Here is a 13,623-nt window from a genome sequence, read left to right as displayed (position 1 = left end):
AACTAAAAGAATAAATTCAGCTAACCCATTCATAATTTACAGCAGCATTTCTATGCAAAATTTCTAAAACCAGGAAGGTGTCTCCTTTCTGTGGGAAACGAACAGCTCATCTCAATGTGAGCATGAGCAAAGGACTATTAAGCTATATACTTCAGGATCCCAGTGACTTATTCTCTATTATTATAATTTCTTACTTATTCTCTATTTCTTCTTCTAGCATATGTTTCTAGCATAAGAAATCACCCCTTCGTATTCTGCAGTCAGAAAAGACAATTATGGTCAATGTTCAAAGAGTTCCGAATTGGAAGACAAAAAAAGCAGGGAAAGAAATGGTGGGGAAAGACAGGAGTCCCAGAATGCCCTTTGTGTGCAGTTGTTCAAAGGGGATCACATGAAATGAAAACAAAAAACAAATGAGGACCAGTAAATCTACAAAAGGTAAGCCCAGCAACCCATACGTACATGAATTTTTTAATGTTTGCTTTATAAGAAAGTAACCAGTAATCACTTTCCACCTCCACTGAGTATAGAACAAAAGGATATGGGTTTAAGGATGAAGAATTTAAATTTGGCAAATGGAAAATTTTCCTAGATAGAAACCAATGATAAATGTGGGAATGAGTGGCCAAGTCTGGTAGGCAGAATAATGACCCTCCAAAAGATGTCCATGTCTTAATCTCCAGAACCCGTGAATATGCTAGAGTACACAGCTAAAGGGGATTGAGGTTAAGATCACCCAATCAGCTGATGTTAAAATGAGGTGACTGCACTGGGTTATCCAGGTGAGCCTAATGCAATCACAAGGTCTTTAAAAGTGAAAAAGGGGGGAAGACAGGTCCTATTGATGAAGGATAATTGGAAGGCAAGCAGGCAGGGACAAGGGCTCCCCACCCTAAGAGGAAACCACCTTTAAAAGAATTTTACACCATCCCGGAAGGAGCCCTCCACCCTTTCCCATATGATAGGTAGGTGACAAAAATCTGATTGGATGACAGACGCAGGGAGGGTTAATCAGATTGAAACAGCCTGCCAACAAGCCCATAAAAACCCCTGGACTTAGAAACTCTGGTGGCAACCCCTTTGGGTCCCCTCCCTCCTTGGGAGCTTCTACTATCACTTTGTTATCACTCAATAAACCTTGCTTTGCTGCCTACCACTCTGTCTGGTCTATCTCTTCATTCTTCGAAGTAGCATGACCAAGAACTGTAGGCACCCACAGAGAAAAAAATCCTGCAACACTATGATGTGTGAAGGATGGAGTGATCTAAGGCCTTGACTTGCTCACGTTCAAGATGTTTGAAAAAGGGGAGCATCAGCCAAGGAATGAAAAGGGTCTCTTGAAGAGGGAAAAGACATGGAAACAGATTTTTCCCCTGGAGATTCCTGAAGGAAACCTGCCTTTTTCAACACCTTGTATTTAGCACAGCAAGACCCTATGGTGGACTTCTGACTTACAGAACTGTACAATAATACTTGTATTGTTTTAAAACACCTAATTTGTGGTAATTTGTTACAACAACAATAGGAAATTACTACACCTTAAGAAAAACATTCCATTTCTGTAAGCCTTTTAAAGCAAGATGTTTGTCTTTCTGATACTTTACAAATTATGTCATTTAAAAAATCTCTGCATTTCCGTATAGTATTCGGAAGGTCTGTATATATACATTAGAATCAAAGATTTCCTATGAAGCCAGACAGAATGTTAAATTGGGTGAACAATGGCAAAGTGGAAAATCTAAATCAGTTTCTTAAACTTTAATGTGTATGTGAACCTTGATAAAATGAAGGTTCTGATTCAGTAGGTCTTCAGTGGGGACAGAGACTCTGTATTTCTAACAATTTTCCATGGTGTTAATCCTCAGACCACATTGAAGTAGTAAGTGGATAAAACGATAACGGCCTCCCAGGTTTAGGTCTCTGAGCCTGATTAATCCCACCCTGCAAATGCCACCCAACGGTATATATAAACCTTTCTTGAACTTGGTTATCCTTCAGCCAGTTAGATTTGGGGACAATCATATTCTCTAAGATAAAACTGTCCACCATAAAAAGAAATATTTTCTCTATTTAATTCTAGAAAAAATACCTCTGAAGACCAGAATTTCAAAGTTTAGTGAAAAGTGATTGGCTCTATATACTTACTCACTTTATAGTTATTTTGGCCTTCAGACCAATGTCTCCAAACATGTTTTCCATCCAACGAAAAGCAGTATGATTGTCAACACAGATACGCTGTAGAGTCACAAAGTCTTAAGCTGGAATCCTTGCCTGGCTAATAAATGGTATGAAACACGGGCAAGTTGCACAGTCTCTGAGCCTCTTTCATCATATGTAAAATAGAGAAATACTGCCTACCTTGTATCATAGTTGAAACAAAGGCATGTTAAGTGCCTACTCAAATGTTCACTATGTAATAGATCCCAATAAATTTGCTTTCTCTACCCTCTTCATAAATTTAAATCACTTTTCTAGTTTGTACCAAGTACATTTTTCCCTCTCTTCTCCTGTAATGGCTCAAGATGTTATGCTGACTTAAAAGTCAATCACCTTATCTGCATTCTCAAATCCGGGATGGTTCATAATGCACTATCCCGAACACTTCTATTACTTGCCTTACAGCTTCCAGTTCCTGATGTGAAGACTCCTTTCTTCAATCGTCTAACCTAGTGCTTATTCAATAGAACCTAATGATGGAAATTTTCAACTCTGAGCTGTGCAACTGAAGCCACTAACTACAGGGCTCTATTGAACACTCAAAATGTGGTTAGTGTGAGTAAAAAACCTGAATTTCTTGTAAACGTTTAACTAATTATAATAGCCACATGTAGCTAGTAACTACCACAATGTAACAATACAGGTATATCCAACTACAAGTTCACCAGTTTAAGGACAAAATGCCAACTGAAAATTTTCTCAATTCACCCTTATCTAATATCCATTCCCTTGTTAGAATAATTGCCTCAAACACTATGCAACCATGGCAGTCTCCCTGATACACAATTCAAGGTCTTGTGTAAATTGAAAAGCATTTACTAAGAGCCATAATTAAGCATACTAGCCGACCGGTACAGAAGCTAATTCTTACTGAGACGCCAAGTACTGTACATACCGCTTTACCTAATGTGTGGCACTAAACATTTTCACCTGCTAGGTGAACCAGTTAATCCTCAGAAAACCCGGTGGCCAACAATGAGGTTTCCCACTGGTATTTAACAGCTGTTCCTAAAGAACTGTGGACAACAGCATAAGCGCTGGTTTTTAATAGGAGCTAGAGGAGGTATGTTGGAAAGAGAAGATAACAGGCACTGGAAACATGAATTGTGATTACTGCATTTGAGTCATATAATCATACACCTATCAGGAGTTAGCTCGTATAAATGTCAACTTTTCCTCATGTCTTTGTCGGCAGATCCATTAAAAATGTTTTGAGTGAGGTACCGTTTACTCAAATATCCAAGTACAGCTGATCCTTGAAATAATACCACTTTGAACTGCATGGGTCCACTTACACAGATTTTTTTTCAATAAATACTGTATAGTCCTCTAAATCTAATTTCCCTTAAAATTTTAATAACATTTTCTGTAGCTCACTATATTGTGAGAATACACTATACAATTGCATAAAACATAAAAAATAAGTGTTAATGGACTGTTTGTTGCGGGTAAGGTCAATAGCAGGCTTAAGTCTGGCGGGAGTTAACACAATTTTTCAACTGCCTGGGATCATGCCCCAACCTCTGAGTTGTTCAAGGGTCAACTACACTTTTGAAGTACCTATTGGCTCTACACGTGGAAAACTGTGGCATAGAAAGGTCACTCAAAAGTTGTGCCCCGGGTCATAAGATAATGAGAAATTAGTACTGAAATTCTTATACCAAGTGGAGACCAAAGGTCTCCAATTGTGAGGTGGTAAGGAGTAGGCTTAGTACGCCCCTCCAAAGACACTTAAGCAGGGAGGAAAACTTCCTAGCTCTGAAGTGGGCACATTTGGGCTCTTCACGGTCAGCAAAGAGACAACCACCCCAACACACAAACCCTGCAAATCAGATGGAAAAAACCTCATGTCATAACTTCATCTACTCTGCAACCTCTGGAGGGACAAGCACATTTTGTTTAAGGAGACGGTCAGAGGCCATACTTTCTGTGCTACCCAACGCTCCAAATAGTTTCTCTAGCAACTAGATCCCAGAAGCATTTCCTGTCCTCTTGAAAGCCCACAGCTCCCTTCACTTAAGGAAGAGTTCTCAGGTGCCTAAAGAAGTAGCCTCACAAAAGCAGAACAGCCACCAACCTGCCAGGGAGAGCGGAGGTAGAGGCACTTTCCGCACCAGAAGAAACCAGCGCCTCACTATGGGAGCTGCCATCTTGGAGCATACCAAGAAGAAGAACGTCCGGGGATTGCGGGCAGAGGAAGGGGTGGGGTCACAGGCCGACGCTCCGCCCCCTCCCCAGCTCGCGTAGTTGGTGTGGCCCCGGACAGCATGGCTGCTACAATTCGGCTACCGAAGCACGACCTGCTGCAGGCGTTGCGGAGTTCGGTGTATCCCGGGGTGGGAGGCTCAGGCTTCACGTGCTGCTGCTGCCCTCTCGGAGGTATCCGCGGCCTCTGGTCGTGGAGGAGGGGAGGAATGGGAAAGAAGGGAGGTTAATACCTCAGCAGGCATCGCTTGGGGGAAATAACAGTGTCTCAGTCACTCACTGGCCTGGAGCAGCCGAGCTTGCTCTTCCGTTCTCTGGTTGCGCGCGAGTGCCGCCCTGGCCCTGGGTGTCCTGGACACCCGTGTGACTGGGAACCAAAAGACAGCCGGGCTGGGGTCTCGACCTTGGGGCTGCAGTAGTCCCTCAGAAGAGGTGACGCTGTTGTCTGGAAATCCCTCTGCCCCTTGGGTGTGCTGTTCTGCGCAGTTGGGTAGCAGAGGTCTTCACTCTGAGTTTGGCGCCCCAGCTCTGCCGCTAATAGTCTGAAAGACCTTGCGCAGGTTTCTTCATTTGTAAAATTGTCCCTTAATAACTTTATGGAAATGATTAAATTTGAATATACTGGTGAGTGATAATAAAATACTTAACACTTGGTGTCAGGTATTACTCTATGCATTTTACGTAAACTGATTCCTTTTCTCTTCACAACCCCCAGTGGGAGACGTTCGCTTCTTTTCTCTATTTACAAAGGTGGAAACAGCAAGGTCAAGTAATTAGTCTAAGGTGAAAGGAAAGTGGTAGAGGAGGGATTTGCACTCAGGCAGCACAACAGTACAGCCCTGCTGTAAGCTTTTCTCTGGACTGCCTTCTCATAAATAAACAATTTTTATTGGTAACCTGTTAATTGCGGTACGGAGAGGTCTTTAATGATGATTCTTTGACCAGGCTCCTCTCCATGAACAGCCAAGAATCCGAAATGTTTCCCAAACTTACCTTTTCTACTAAACTGTGGTTGGTGATTTCTGATGTATCTTGAGGATATCCACAGTCCAGTTCTGAGAGGCCTTAACTCCTGATTTTACAAATGGCAGAACCGGGAATTCTAATGGTCACACTCCAGCGGTTTGCGCTACACTATGTGCTTCCACCTAGATTAACAGAAACTAGATCTACCAGTTTGACGTTTAAACAGTAACTTTTAGTTTTGTTTTTTGTTTTTTTATTCCCTTGTAATCCCATAACTAGATGGGCAATGTATATTTGTCTTTCATGTCCCAGATTCCTCTCAACCCATCTCCATACAGTTAATCACTAGCTCCTTTCACACACAAAAACAAAACTTGGTGAGAATTTAAATTCTCCAGTAGTTTAGAGATGTTTACTTTTCCCCAAGGTGACTTATTTGTAGCTGTCCAGATGGATTATTTATATTAAGTGAAGATCAATTATTAGAAAAAGGCAATCAAGTTCTACTCATGTTTTTGCTAAGTATAAGATAATGAAAATTTTACTTTTTTCTTTGATTTTTAGCTAAAAGATACCTACTTACAGATAATATTGTGAAATTAAAAGAATTTCAGCATAAGAAGGTGTCTGTTGCGTATCATCTTCCTGGTTCCAAAGGTAATTGAATCTATTTTGTTAATTCTTTCATTGAAGTGTCATTCAGATTTTTCCTGTCTTTATCCCTGTTCCGTCTGCTTCAGTGACCTGATGTCTGAGAAAAAATTGATGTGGATTATTCCTAATTTCCTAGTCTACCCTTAAATGTACTTTTTGTCTCACTTTCTACTACTGCAGAGTCTATCACTCTCCTTTTGTCACTTTTCCCAGGATCCCAGAGAAATGCTAAAATTAGTGTTGGAACCAGTCCTCTCTAGATCCTTGCCACCCAGACTAAGGATCAAGGGTCAGCAAGTGGGAGTTTCATAGAAATGCCAAACTTGAAGCCCCAGACTGTTAATATGCCCAGTAAAGTCTGAGAAGAACTGCTGAAGATGATTGGCTTTCACATTTTTCATGTACCTCTGAGTAAAAAGTACATTTTACATAGTATCTCCAGTATACACATACATATCTATACACAAATGAAATATAGTGAAACAAAACTGTCCCATGTGTGATGCATTTTCTTTTTTTTTTTTAATTAAATATTTATTTGAGAGAGGGTGAGGGTGAGGGGGAAGGAAGAACAGAAGGAGAGGAGAGAATCTCAAGTGAACTCCCTGCTGAGCATGGAGCCTGCCAAGGGGCTTGCTTCATCCAATGACCCTGAGATCATGACCTTAGCTGAAATAAAGAGTTGGAAGCTCAACTGACTGAGCCACCCAGGTGCCCCTTGTGATGCATTTTCATGTTTTTCTCCTCGGCTAAAAAAGTCGATAGGCTAGAAGAAAGAATTTTTTTTTATTATCAAAATATTAGTCATTGTTGAGCCTGAGTGATGGACACATGAGAACATAATGTTCTCTCTCTGTTTTGGGCTATGTTTGAATATTTTTATTACAAAAAACTGAAAACACATCACCACCCTAGGTCTTACTCCTTTCATCATCTGGGAAATCTTGTGGAATTCATTCCCTCTCTCCTGCACATTTTTTCCAGAACTTTAAATTCCTTTGTAAACATAGCAAGACTCTCTTCTCTTTCAATAACAGTTTAGTTTGTCCATACTGACTTTTTCAAATCTCCTTACTCTCACTGTCAAATGTTTCTGAGCACCTAATAAACACTTATTGCTTCTAGCCCTCCAGAAATCAGTCGTTCCTTCCCTCTCCATTAATCATGTTGTTACATTATACCACTTCTGGAATGAGAAGATAAGCTTTAAAAGTGAGGGAGAATATGTTCTTCTTCTGTATGGGAGACTCAGTCTGGATTTGACCTCAGTCTTCTTTTTACCCCTTTACCTTTTGGGGCTTTGTGAAGTTGGCAGAATTAGGGGTTCATGTCATTTTCTGGTTAGATCCAATTGTCATAGTCATTCTAAGACTGTGACAGTTGTACATATGCTCTGAAAGGCAATTAATGTAATGAGTGTCAATTTACTCCATGGTCAGATTGATATTTATAAAATCCCATCCACATTTCTTCATTGTGAACTCGCAGTGGTCCTCTGTCATACACCACATTGTATACACACCTCCCTGGCTTCCTAGCTCCTCCATAGTGGACCTTACCCTTTCTGGAATCCACTATAATTTGCTGTTAATCTAGTCACAGTTCTCCCCTCACCACCTCCTCCCGCGCCCCATTCTGTGGTATTATTAATGCTGATTCTCATACCAAGAATGCTCCCCTCTCCTAAGTTTCTCCCCACCCTGCCCAGCCCCTTCCTTTCTCTCTGGTACTTCTCCACTTCAACCAGACCTGGTCTGCTTCTGCCACCCTGGTATCTTTTTTCTGTATCATGAGTATAGTTTGTCACATGTCACCCTCTCCATCATTGTTTTCAGGTAGCTTTGTATAAATATATCTTGTTTTCTCAAACAGACTAAGTTCTTTCAGGGCCGGAACCATAGCTTAGCCTTCCCTGTGTTACAAGCACTTAAATCTTGATTATTTGTTTTAAAATGCAAATTGCATGTGTTGAAATTTTGGGTTCTTAAAGGTTATTAAAAAGTATAAGATGTTAAGTCATCCCATTAAAATTTTTAATATTAGAAATTATTTAGAAATAGTTAATAGAATAAATTTGCTTAAATCTGACAAGTGACGGAATGAGAAATGAGAACAATGTGTATGATTTACTGGCAGTTACTATATGCTAGGCCCTATGCTAAATGTTTAACATACATTATCTCAGGATACCCCATGAGGTAGCTCTCATGATCCTCACTTTACACACGAGGAATCAAGTCTGACAAACAAGCATCTCTCCATAGCATACAAGTGGCAGAGTCCAGGTCTTTCCATCTGTAAAACCTTAACCATGATATGGTTCTGCAAATAAAGATTGGAGGGTCCACAGCATTAACTTAAACCAAGTGAGCCTTCTTTTCTTGTAAATTGAGAACAGTGTCTGCCTCAGCTTCCCAGTCTTTTGTTTTAATATGTATTGTGCCATTCCTTTAAGCAGCCTTCCTTCAAAGCTCTGGGTCTCGGAGCAAAACCTGTAGACTTTTCTTGGCAGCTCACTTGCTTCTTTGGTGCTGCCCTTGCATCTCACCCCCCATCCTGCTGAGAATCTGGTCCCTTCCTAATGCCAAGAAGCAGTGTTTCCTTTTGGTGTTTGTCTCCATAGTCAATCAAATACAAGACAGGAAACAGAGTGTAATCACCTTGATATGATTCTGTAACAGAGAGTGTTTGCTGCTATTTAGGGGGTGGGTTTTTTACCCCCTGTGTATTATGTAGTACTGTGGCATGCTTTTTAACAACTGAGTAGGGAGACCAAGAGAAATGAGTGGTAGAATTGAGCCAAATGAAAGAGACGTGAAGTATTCCTGAATTGTGTGGGTCAACCACTGGAGCAAACCCACCTTCAGTGCACATTTTCCTTTCATTTTTCCTGCTTGGTACCCTGTCAATTGATGGTTTGGATATCTTGGTTACATTTTTTTTTTTAATGGGTCATCTATAGGTACAGTTCTTTGAGGTAAGCCTCTGGGACATTAGTTCTTAAACTTTAATGTGTGGATCACCCAGGTAATCAAAATTGCATATTTTTGTGTTCCTACCCCCCAGAGATTGTATGTTAGGAAGTTTTGAGTGGGCCTCCGGCCTATAGCACAGATAGTTTGCTTCATAGACCTTCTGTGACACTGTTCTAGAGGAGGCTAGCCAGTGACGGGAGCTGCGTGGTCATGAGCCCCTCTCAGTGCCCTTTTGCGGTATGCCAGGATCCAGCTTCCCCTTCTTCTTGAGGTCAGATTCCTGATAGTCCCAGTCAGCCTGAGTGATGACCATTATACCATGCTTTCTTCCAGCAACCTATCTGAGAAAAATGGAAGAGAAATTGACTCAGAACAAACTCATCTTCAAGGAGGAGTTGAAAACCTTGCTTCATTTGTGTGACTCCCGTGATGATATGGAACTGGTTAAAAATGTCATTTACAGGTGAGGCATTTCTTTAGAATTCTGCCAGTTTTGGTCTCTCTTCACTCTGTTCTTTTGCCTGAACAATCTTACTCAGTTAACATGGTTTCAGCTGTCACCTGTGCATTGATGACTTTCAAATCTCTTGACCGCATGCCTGCACTGAGCTCCAGCCATTTATATTCATTGATCAGACACTTACTGATTGCTTCTATATGCCAGGTACTGAGTATAGAAAACCAGAATTCATGCCTCAAGAAATCACCAGCCTGATGAGTTCTGCTTCTGTGTCCCTTAGGTCTTCACGTTCAACTTATACAAATTGCTTCTTTTGTTGTATTTTCTGTTGCACTGACCACTCAGAACAGACACTGGGGAGTCTCTTTCCCCTAATCTCATTTGCTCTCCTCCCTGACAGGATAAGAAATCCCACTGCTTCCACTTCTGGTATCTCTCATCTCTAGCTTTCTTTTCTCTGTCCTCATTACCAGTGTCTTAGTTCAGGCCTCATCGTATCTCACTTAGATCACTTCAGTGGACTCCTGGCTCAGCTCCCTCCTCCTGGCGTATGCCTATTATGTTCCATTGTCTCTGATCCATTGTCAGTTTCCCATGTCAGGGGATCTCTCGGGTAATCATAGCCTGCTGTTGGGAAACCCAGCAAAGGTTTTGCTTACTCAGGAAGTACATTACCGAAATCAACAGGCTTCATTTCTGAAATTAAGTTCATGGCTTTTTTTTTTAATTAACATATAATGTATTATTTCAGGGGTACAGGTCTGTGATTCATCAGTCTTACATAATACCCAGCGCCCACCATAACACATACCCTCCCCATTGTCCATCACCCAGTCACCCCATTGACCCCACCCCCCTTTTTTTAACCATTCGGGAAACATATATTTCTATACACGGACCTGCATTTATATTGTACATTTATAGAGAGAACTACAAGGAGTTTATAGAGAGAACTATATGGAATACTGGAAGGGTATGTACCAAAAGTTAACTGTGGTTCTTTGGGAATTACACATTTTTTTTTTGTCTAAATATGTACTTTTTTGATTTCTCAAACTTGTCTATAGTGGGCATTATCAGTTTTATAATGTGAAAAAATTAATGCTATTTATAAAAAGAAAAAAACCACAAAATTATACCAAATTAATTGGAAGTTTGAAAAACACCAAAAAAGTAGAAGAAATATGTCATAAATTCTGATATTTCAGTTGTCTCTTGTTGCACGCCAGAACTTAATGGCTTAACAAGACAGCTATTTATTATTTCTCTATTACCTATTACTGTCTATTCTCTATTGTTACTGTGGGTCAAGAATTGAAGCCAGTTAGTGGGGCAGTTCTTTATTGGTGTCAGCTAAAGACACTTGCTCATCCATAGTCAGCTGCTGGCTAGGCTGACCTGGAAGGTCCAAGAAGCTTCACTTATATTTCTGGTGCCTGAGTCCATGTGGCCCTTCCTTCTCTCCCCTTGGAATATCTCACCATTCATGAGTCTAGCCTGGGCTGCACTAGCACCCAGCACAAGTAGAAGCTACAGGCCTTGAAAGCTGCCCAGAACTGGCACAGCTTCACTTCTGTCACATTCTCTTGGTCAAGGCAAGTTACCTGGCCAACCCACATGCATTGGAGAAGCAAGACTTCCACCTCTGAATGGATCAGCCACTGTTGATATTTTTATACATTTTCTCACTGATTTTTATGTGCAAAGATTGTGTGGTTTTGGTAGGGTTTATTTACACTTTTTTTTTTTAAGATTGTATTTATTTATTTGACAGAGAGAGACAGCCAGCGAGAGAGGGAACACAAGCAGGGGGAGTGGGAGAAGGGAGAGGAAGAAGCAGGCTTCCAGCGGAAGAGCCTGACATGGGGCTCGATCCCAGAACTCCGGGATCACGCCCTGAGCCGAAGGCAGACACTTAACGACTGAGCCACCCAGGCGCCCCTATTTACACATGTCTAATAGTCATCGTATATGTAATGATAGTGTTTTCTAGTTAGTATTATAGCATAAATGTTTTTGCTTGTTAATGATCTACTTAGGAATTGGCGCGCCTGGGTGGCTCAGCCGGTTAAGCGTCTGCCTTTGGCTTGGGTCGTGATCCCAGAGTCCTGGGATCAAGCCCCATGTCAGGCTCTCTGCTCAGTGGGGAGCCTGCTTCTCCCTCTCCCTCTGCCTGCCGCAACTCCTGCTTGTGCTCTGTCAAATAAATAAAACCTTTTAAAAAAAATGATATACTTAGGAATATATTTTAATGGCTTTACGATATTCTGTTGTATGTCAGGTGTTTTAATTAATTGTGCCGCTGTTGTTGAATGTCTGCATTATTTGATTTTTTATCAGTATAAATAATGCCATGATGAGCAACTCTATGCATAAAACTTACTCTTTATGGTTTGGAGATGATCAGAAGATAGGAACCTTTTAAAATTTGTCGATACAAAGTGTCAGATTATTTTCTAGGAGGGTTATGCTAATTTACAGTCGCACGGTATTAGACATCCTAATTCTATTTCTGTTTCACACAGTTGAATCATTTGAGACCCTCTGGCCTGTTTTACTGTCAGTCTATTTTTACTACCCAAAGCTAATTCGATAACTGCTGATAACTCTGCCCAGTTGCTGTCTCTTCCCTTTACTTATGGAGTTGGAAAATGGAAGATGGCTGGTCCATGGCCTAACCAACCTGTTCTCTCTCTTGCTGAGACAGGCACCCCACTGCTGGGGAAGAACAGTAATGAGCCAGAACTTTAGCTCTTTATTGAGTCAAAAATGAGGAGGAACTTAATCCCTCTGTAGTCTTGACCACCTGCTATTGTGTGGTTTATAGGGAGATTTTTAGATTCTCTGATTTGAACATTTCTTGTCAAGAAGAGGTAATATATTATCTCTGTGAATTTCTAGCATTTTTATTAGTGTAAATGTCCTCTAAATTGGGAAAACTTTTGTTTTTGCATTGTTTTGTTTTTAATCTGGCATAAATTTTTCACGATGCTATTTTTGGAATATTTTTATTTTTAAAGGTGTTTTCTACAGCATACTTTACATTTCTTATGAGCTGACATATAGGGAGGTTTTCTGTATGCTAGGCATGTCATCTCATTTAATCCTGACAAAAACTCTTTTGAGTTGAACTTTTATCTCCACTTACAGATGAAGAAATTGAGGCAAAGAGTGGTTAATTAATTTGCTCATCATTATACAGTTAGTAAAAGAGCTGGGATTTGAACTGTCAGTTCGGAATCAGTCTAAAAGTCCTTAATCACTATACTATGTTGCCTTTTAATAACTTAATTCTTTTTTTCCCTCTAGCATTATTGAGGTGTAATTGACAACTAAGAGTCATGTGTATTTAAGGTATACAACTGAAGTTTTGATATAATTTAATTCATAACTTGTGAATATGTTTTGTTACTTCTATAATTTGATTATGAAATATACCTTGAAGAGTACATATTCTCGAGGTGCCTGGTAAGTTAAGCATCTGCCTGTGGCTCAGGTAATGATCCCGGCGTCCTGGGATCAAGCCCTGTGTTGGGCTCCCTGCTCACTGGGGTGTCTGCTTCTCCCTCTCCTTCTGCCCTCCCGCCTCTCCCTGCTTGTGCTCTCTCTCACTCAATGCTCTCTCGATTGCTCTCTCTGTCAAATAAATAAAATCTTAGGGAAAAAAAAGTACATGTTGTCATTCTGTTTGGCAATATGTATGTTTAGGGTACACTGTCCGTAATGTTATTGTGACTTTCCTTTGTGATTTCAGGAGAAGGGTAAAAAGTTTTCTGACTCTCAAGTCAGCTTCTCCCCATGGTATGTGTGATTTAGTCACATAATGAGTTTACATGTAATCATGAGATACTTATTTTGTCACCTGATTGTCTTCTTGGTGTCTAAAACAGAGAGAGTTGGTTATTGAAAGTAAATTTATGCTAGCAATTTTCGTTCTGCAGTTCTCACTGGTGGACTGACTGCTTGTAGAAATCTCAAGCCACATATTAGATGTCACTGTCTTTGAAATTAGCCTTTTCCTAAAACTAAACTTCAGAATGGTGTTTAATTTGTTTAATTGTTAATTGATGTTAGCTCATATATGCCTTTGCCTGAGCAGAGAAAACCAGAGATGGGTCTAAATTGTAAAGTACATCCGTAGGTTGT

The 13,623-nt window shown here is 40.5% G+C and overlaps 2 protein-coding genes across 2 annotated transcripts in view; one reads left to right on the top strand and one right to left on the bottom strand.

The window, feature by feature from the left end:
- Positions 1 to 4,390, bottom strand: part of MRPS27 (mitochondrial ribosomal protein S27) — an 87,938-nt gene extending 83,548 nt beyond the window's left edge. The window contains exon 1 of the mRNA XM_008691313.2: positions 4,295 to 4,390. Coding sequence (XP_008689535.1) covers positions 4,295 to 4,367 — 73 coding nt within the window. The 5' untranslated portion in view covers positions 4,368 to 4,390. The remainder of the gene's footprint in view (positions 1 to 4,294) is intronic.
- Positions 4,391 to 4,450: 60 nt separating this feature from the next.
- The window catches only part of PTCD2 (pentatricopeptide repeat domain 2), a 31,596-nt gene continuing 22,423 nt past the window's right edge, over positions 4,451 to 13,623 (top strand). The window contains exons 1-3 of the mRNA XM_008691312.2: positions 4,451 to 4,596; positions 5,953 to 6,045; positions 9,351 to 9,480. Of these exons, the coding sequence (XP_008689534.1) occupies positions 4,485 to 4,596; positions 5,953 to 6,045; positions 9,351 to 9,480 (335 nt within the window). The 5' untranslated portion in view covers positions 4,451 to 4,484. The remainder of the gene's footprint in view (positions 4,597 to 5,952; positions 6,046 to 9,350; positions 9,481 to 13,623) is intronic.

This window comes from Ursus maritimus, unplaced genomic scaffold (genome assembly GCF_017311325.1).
Source record: "Ursus maritimus isolate PB19 unplaced genomic scaffold, ASM1731132v1 scaffold_5, whole genome shotgun sequence".
Lineage (NCBI taxonomy): Eukaryota > Metazoa > Chordata > Mammalia > Carnivora > Ursidae > Ursus > Ursus maritimus.
The sequence above is the reverse complement of the archived record's forward strand: the minus strand, read 5'-3'. Positions and strand labels throughout refer to the sequence as shown.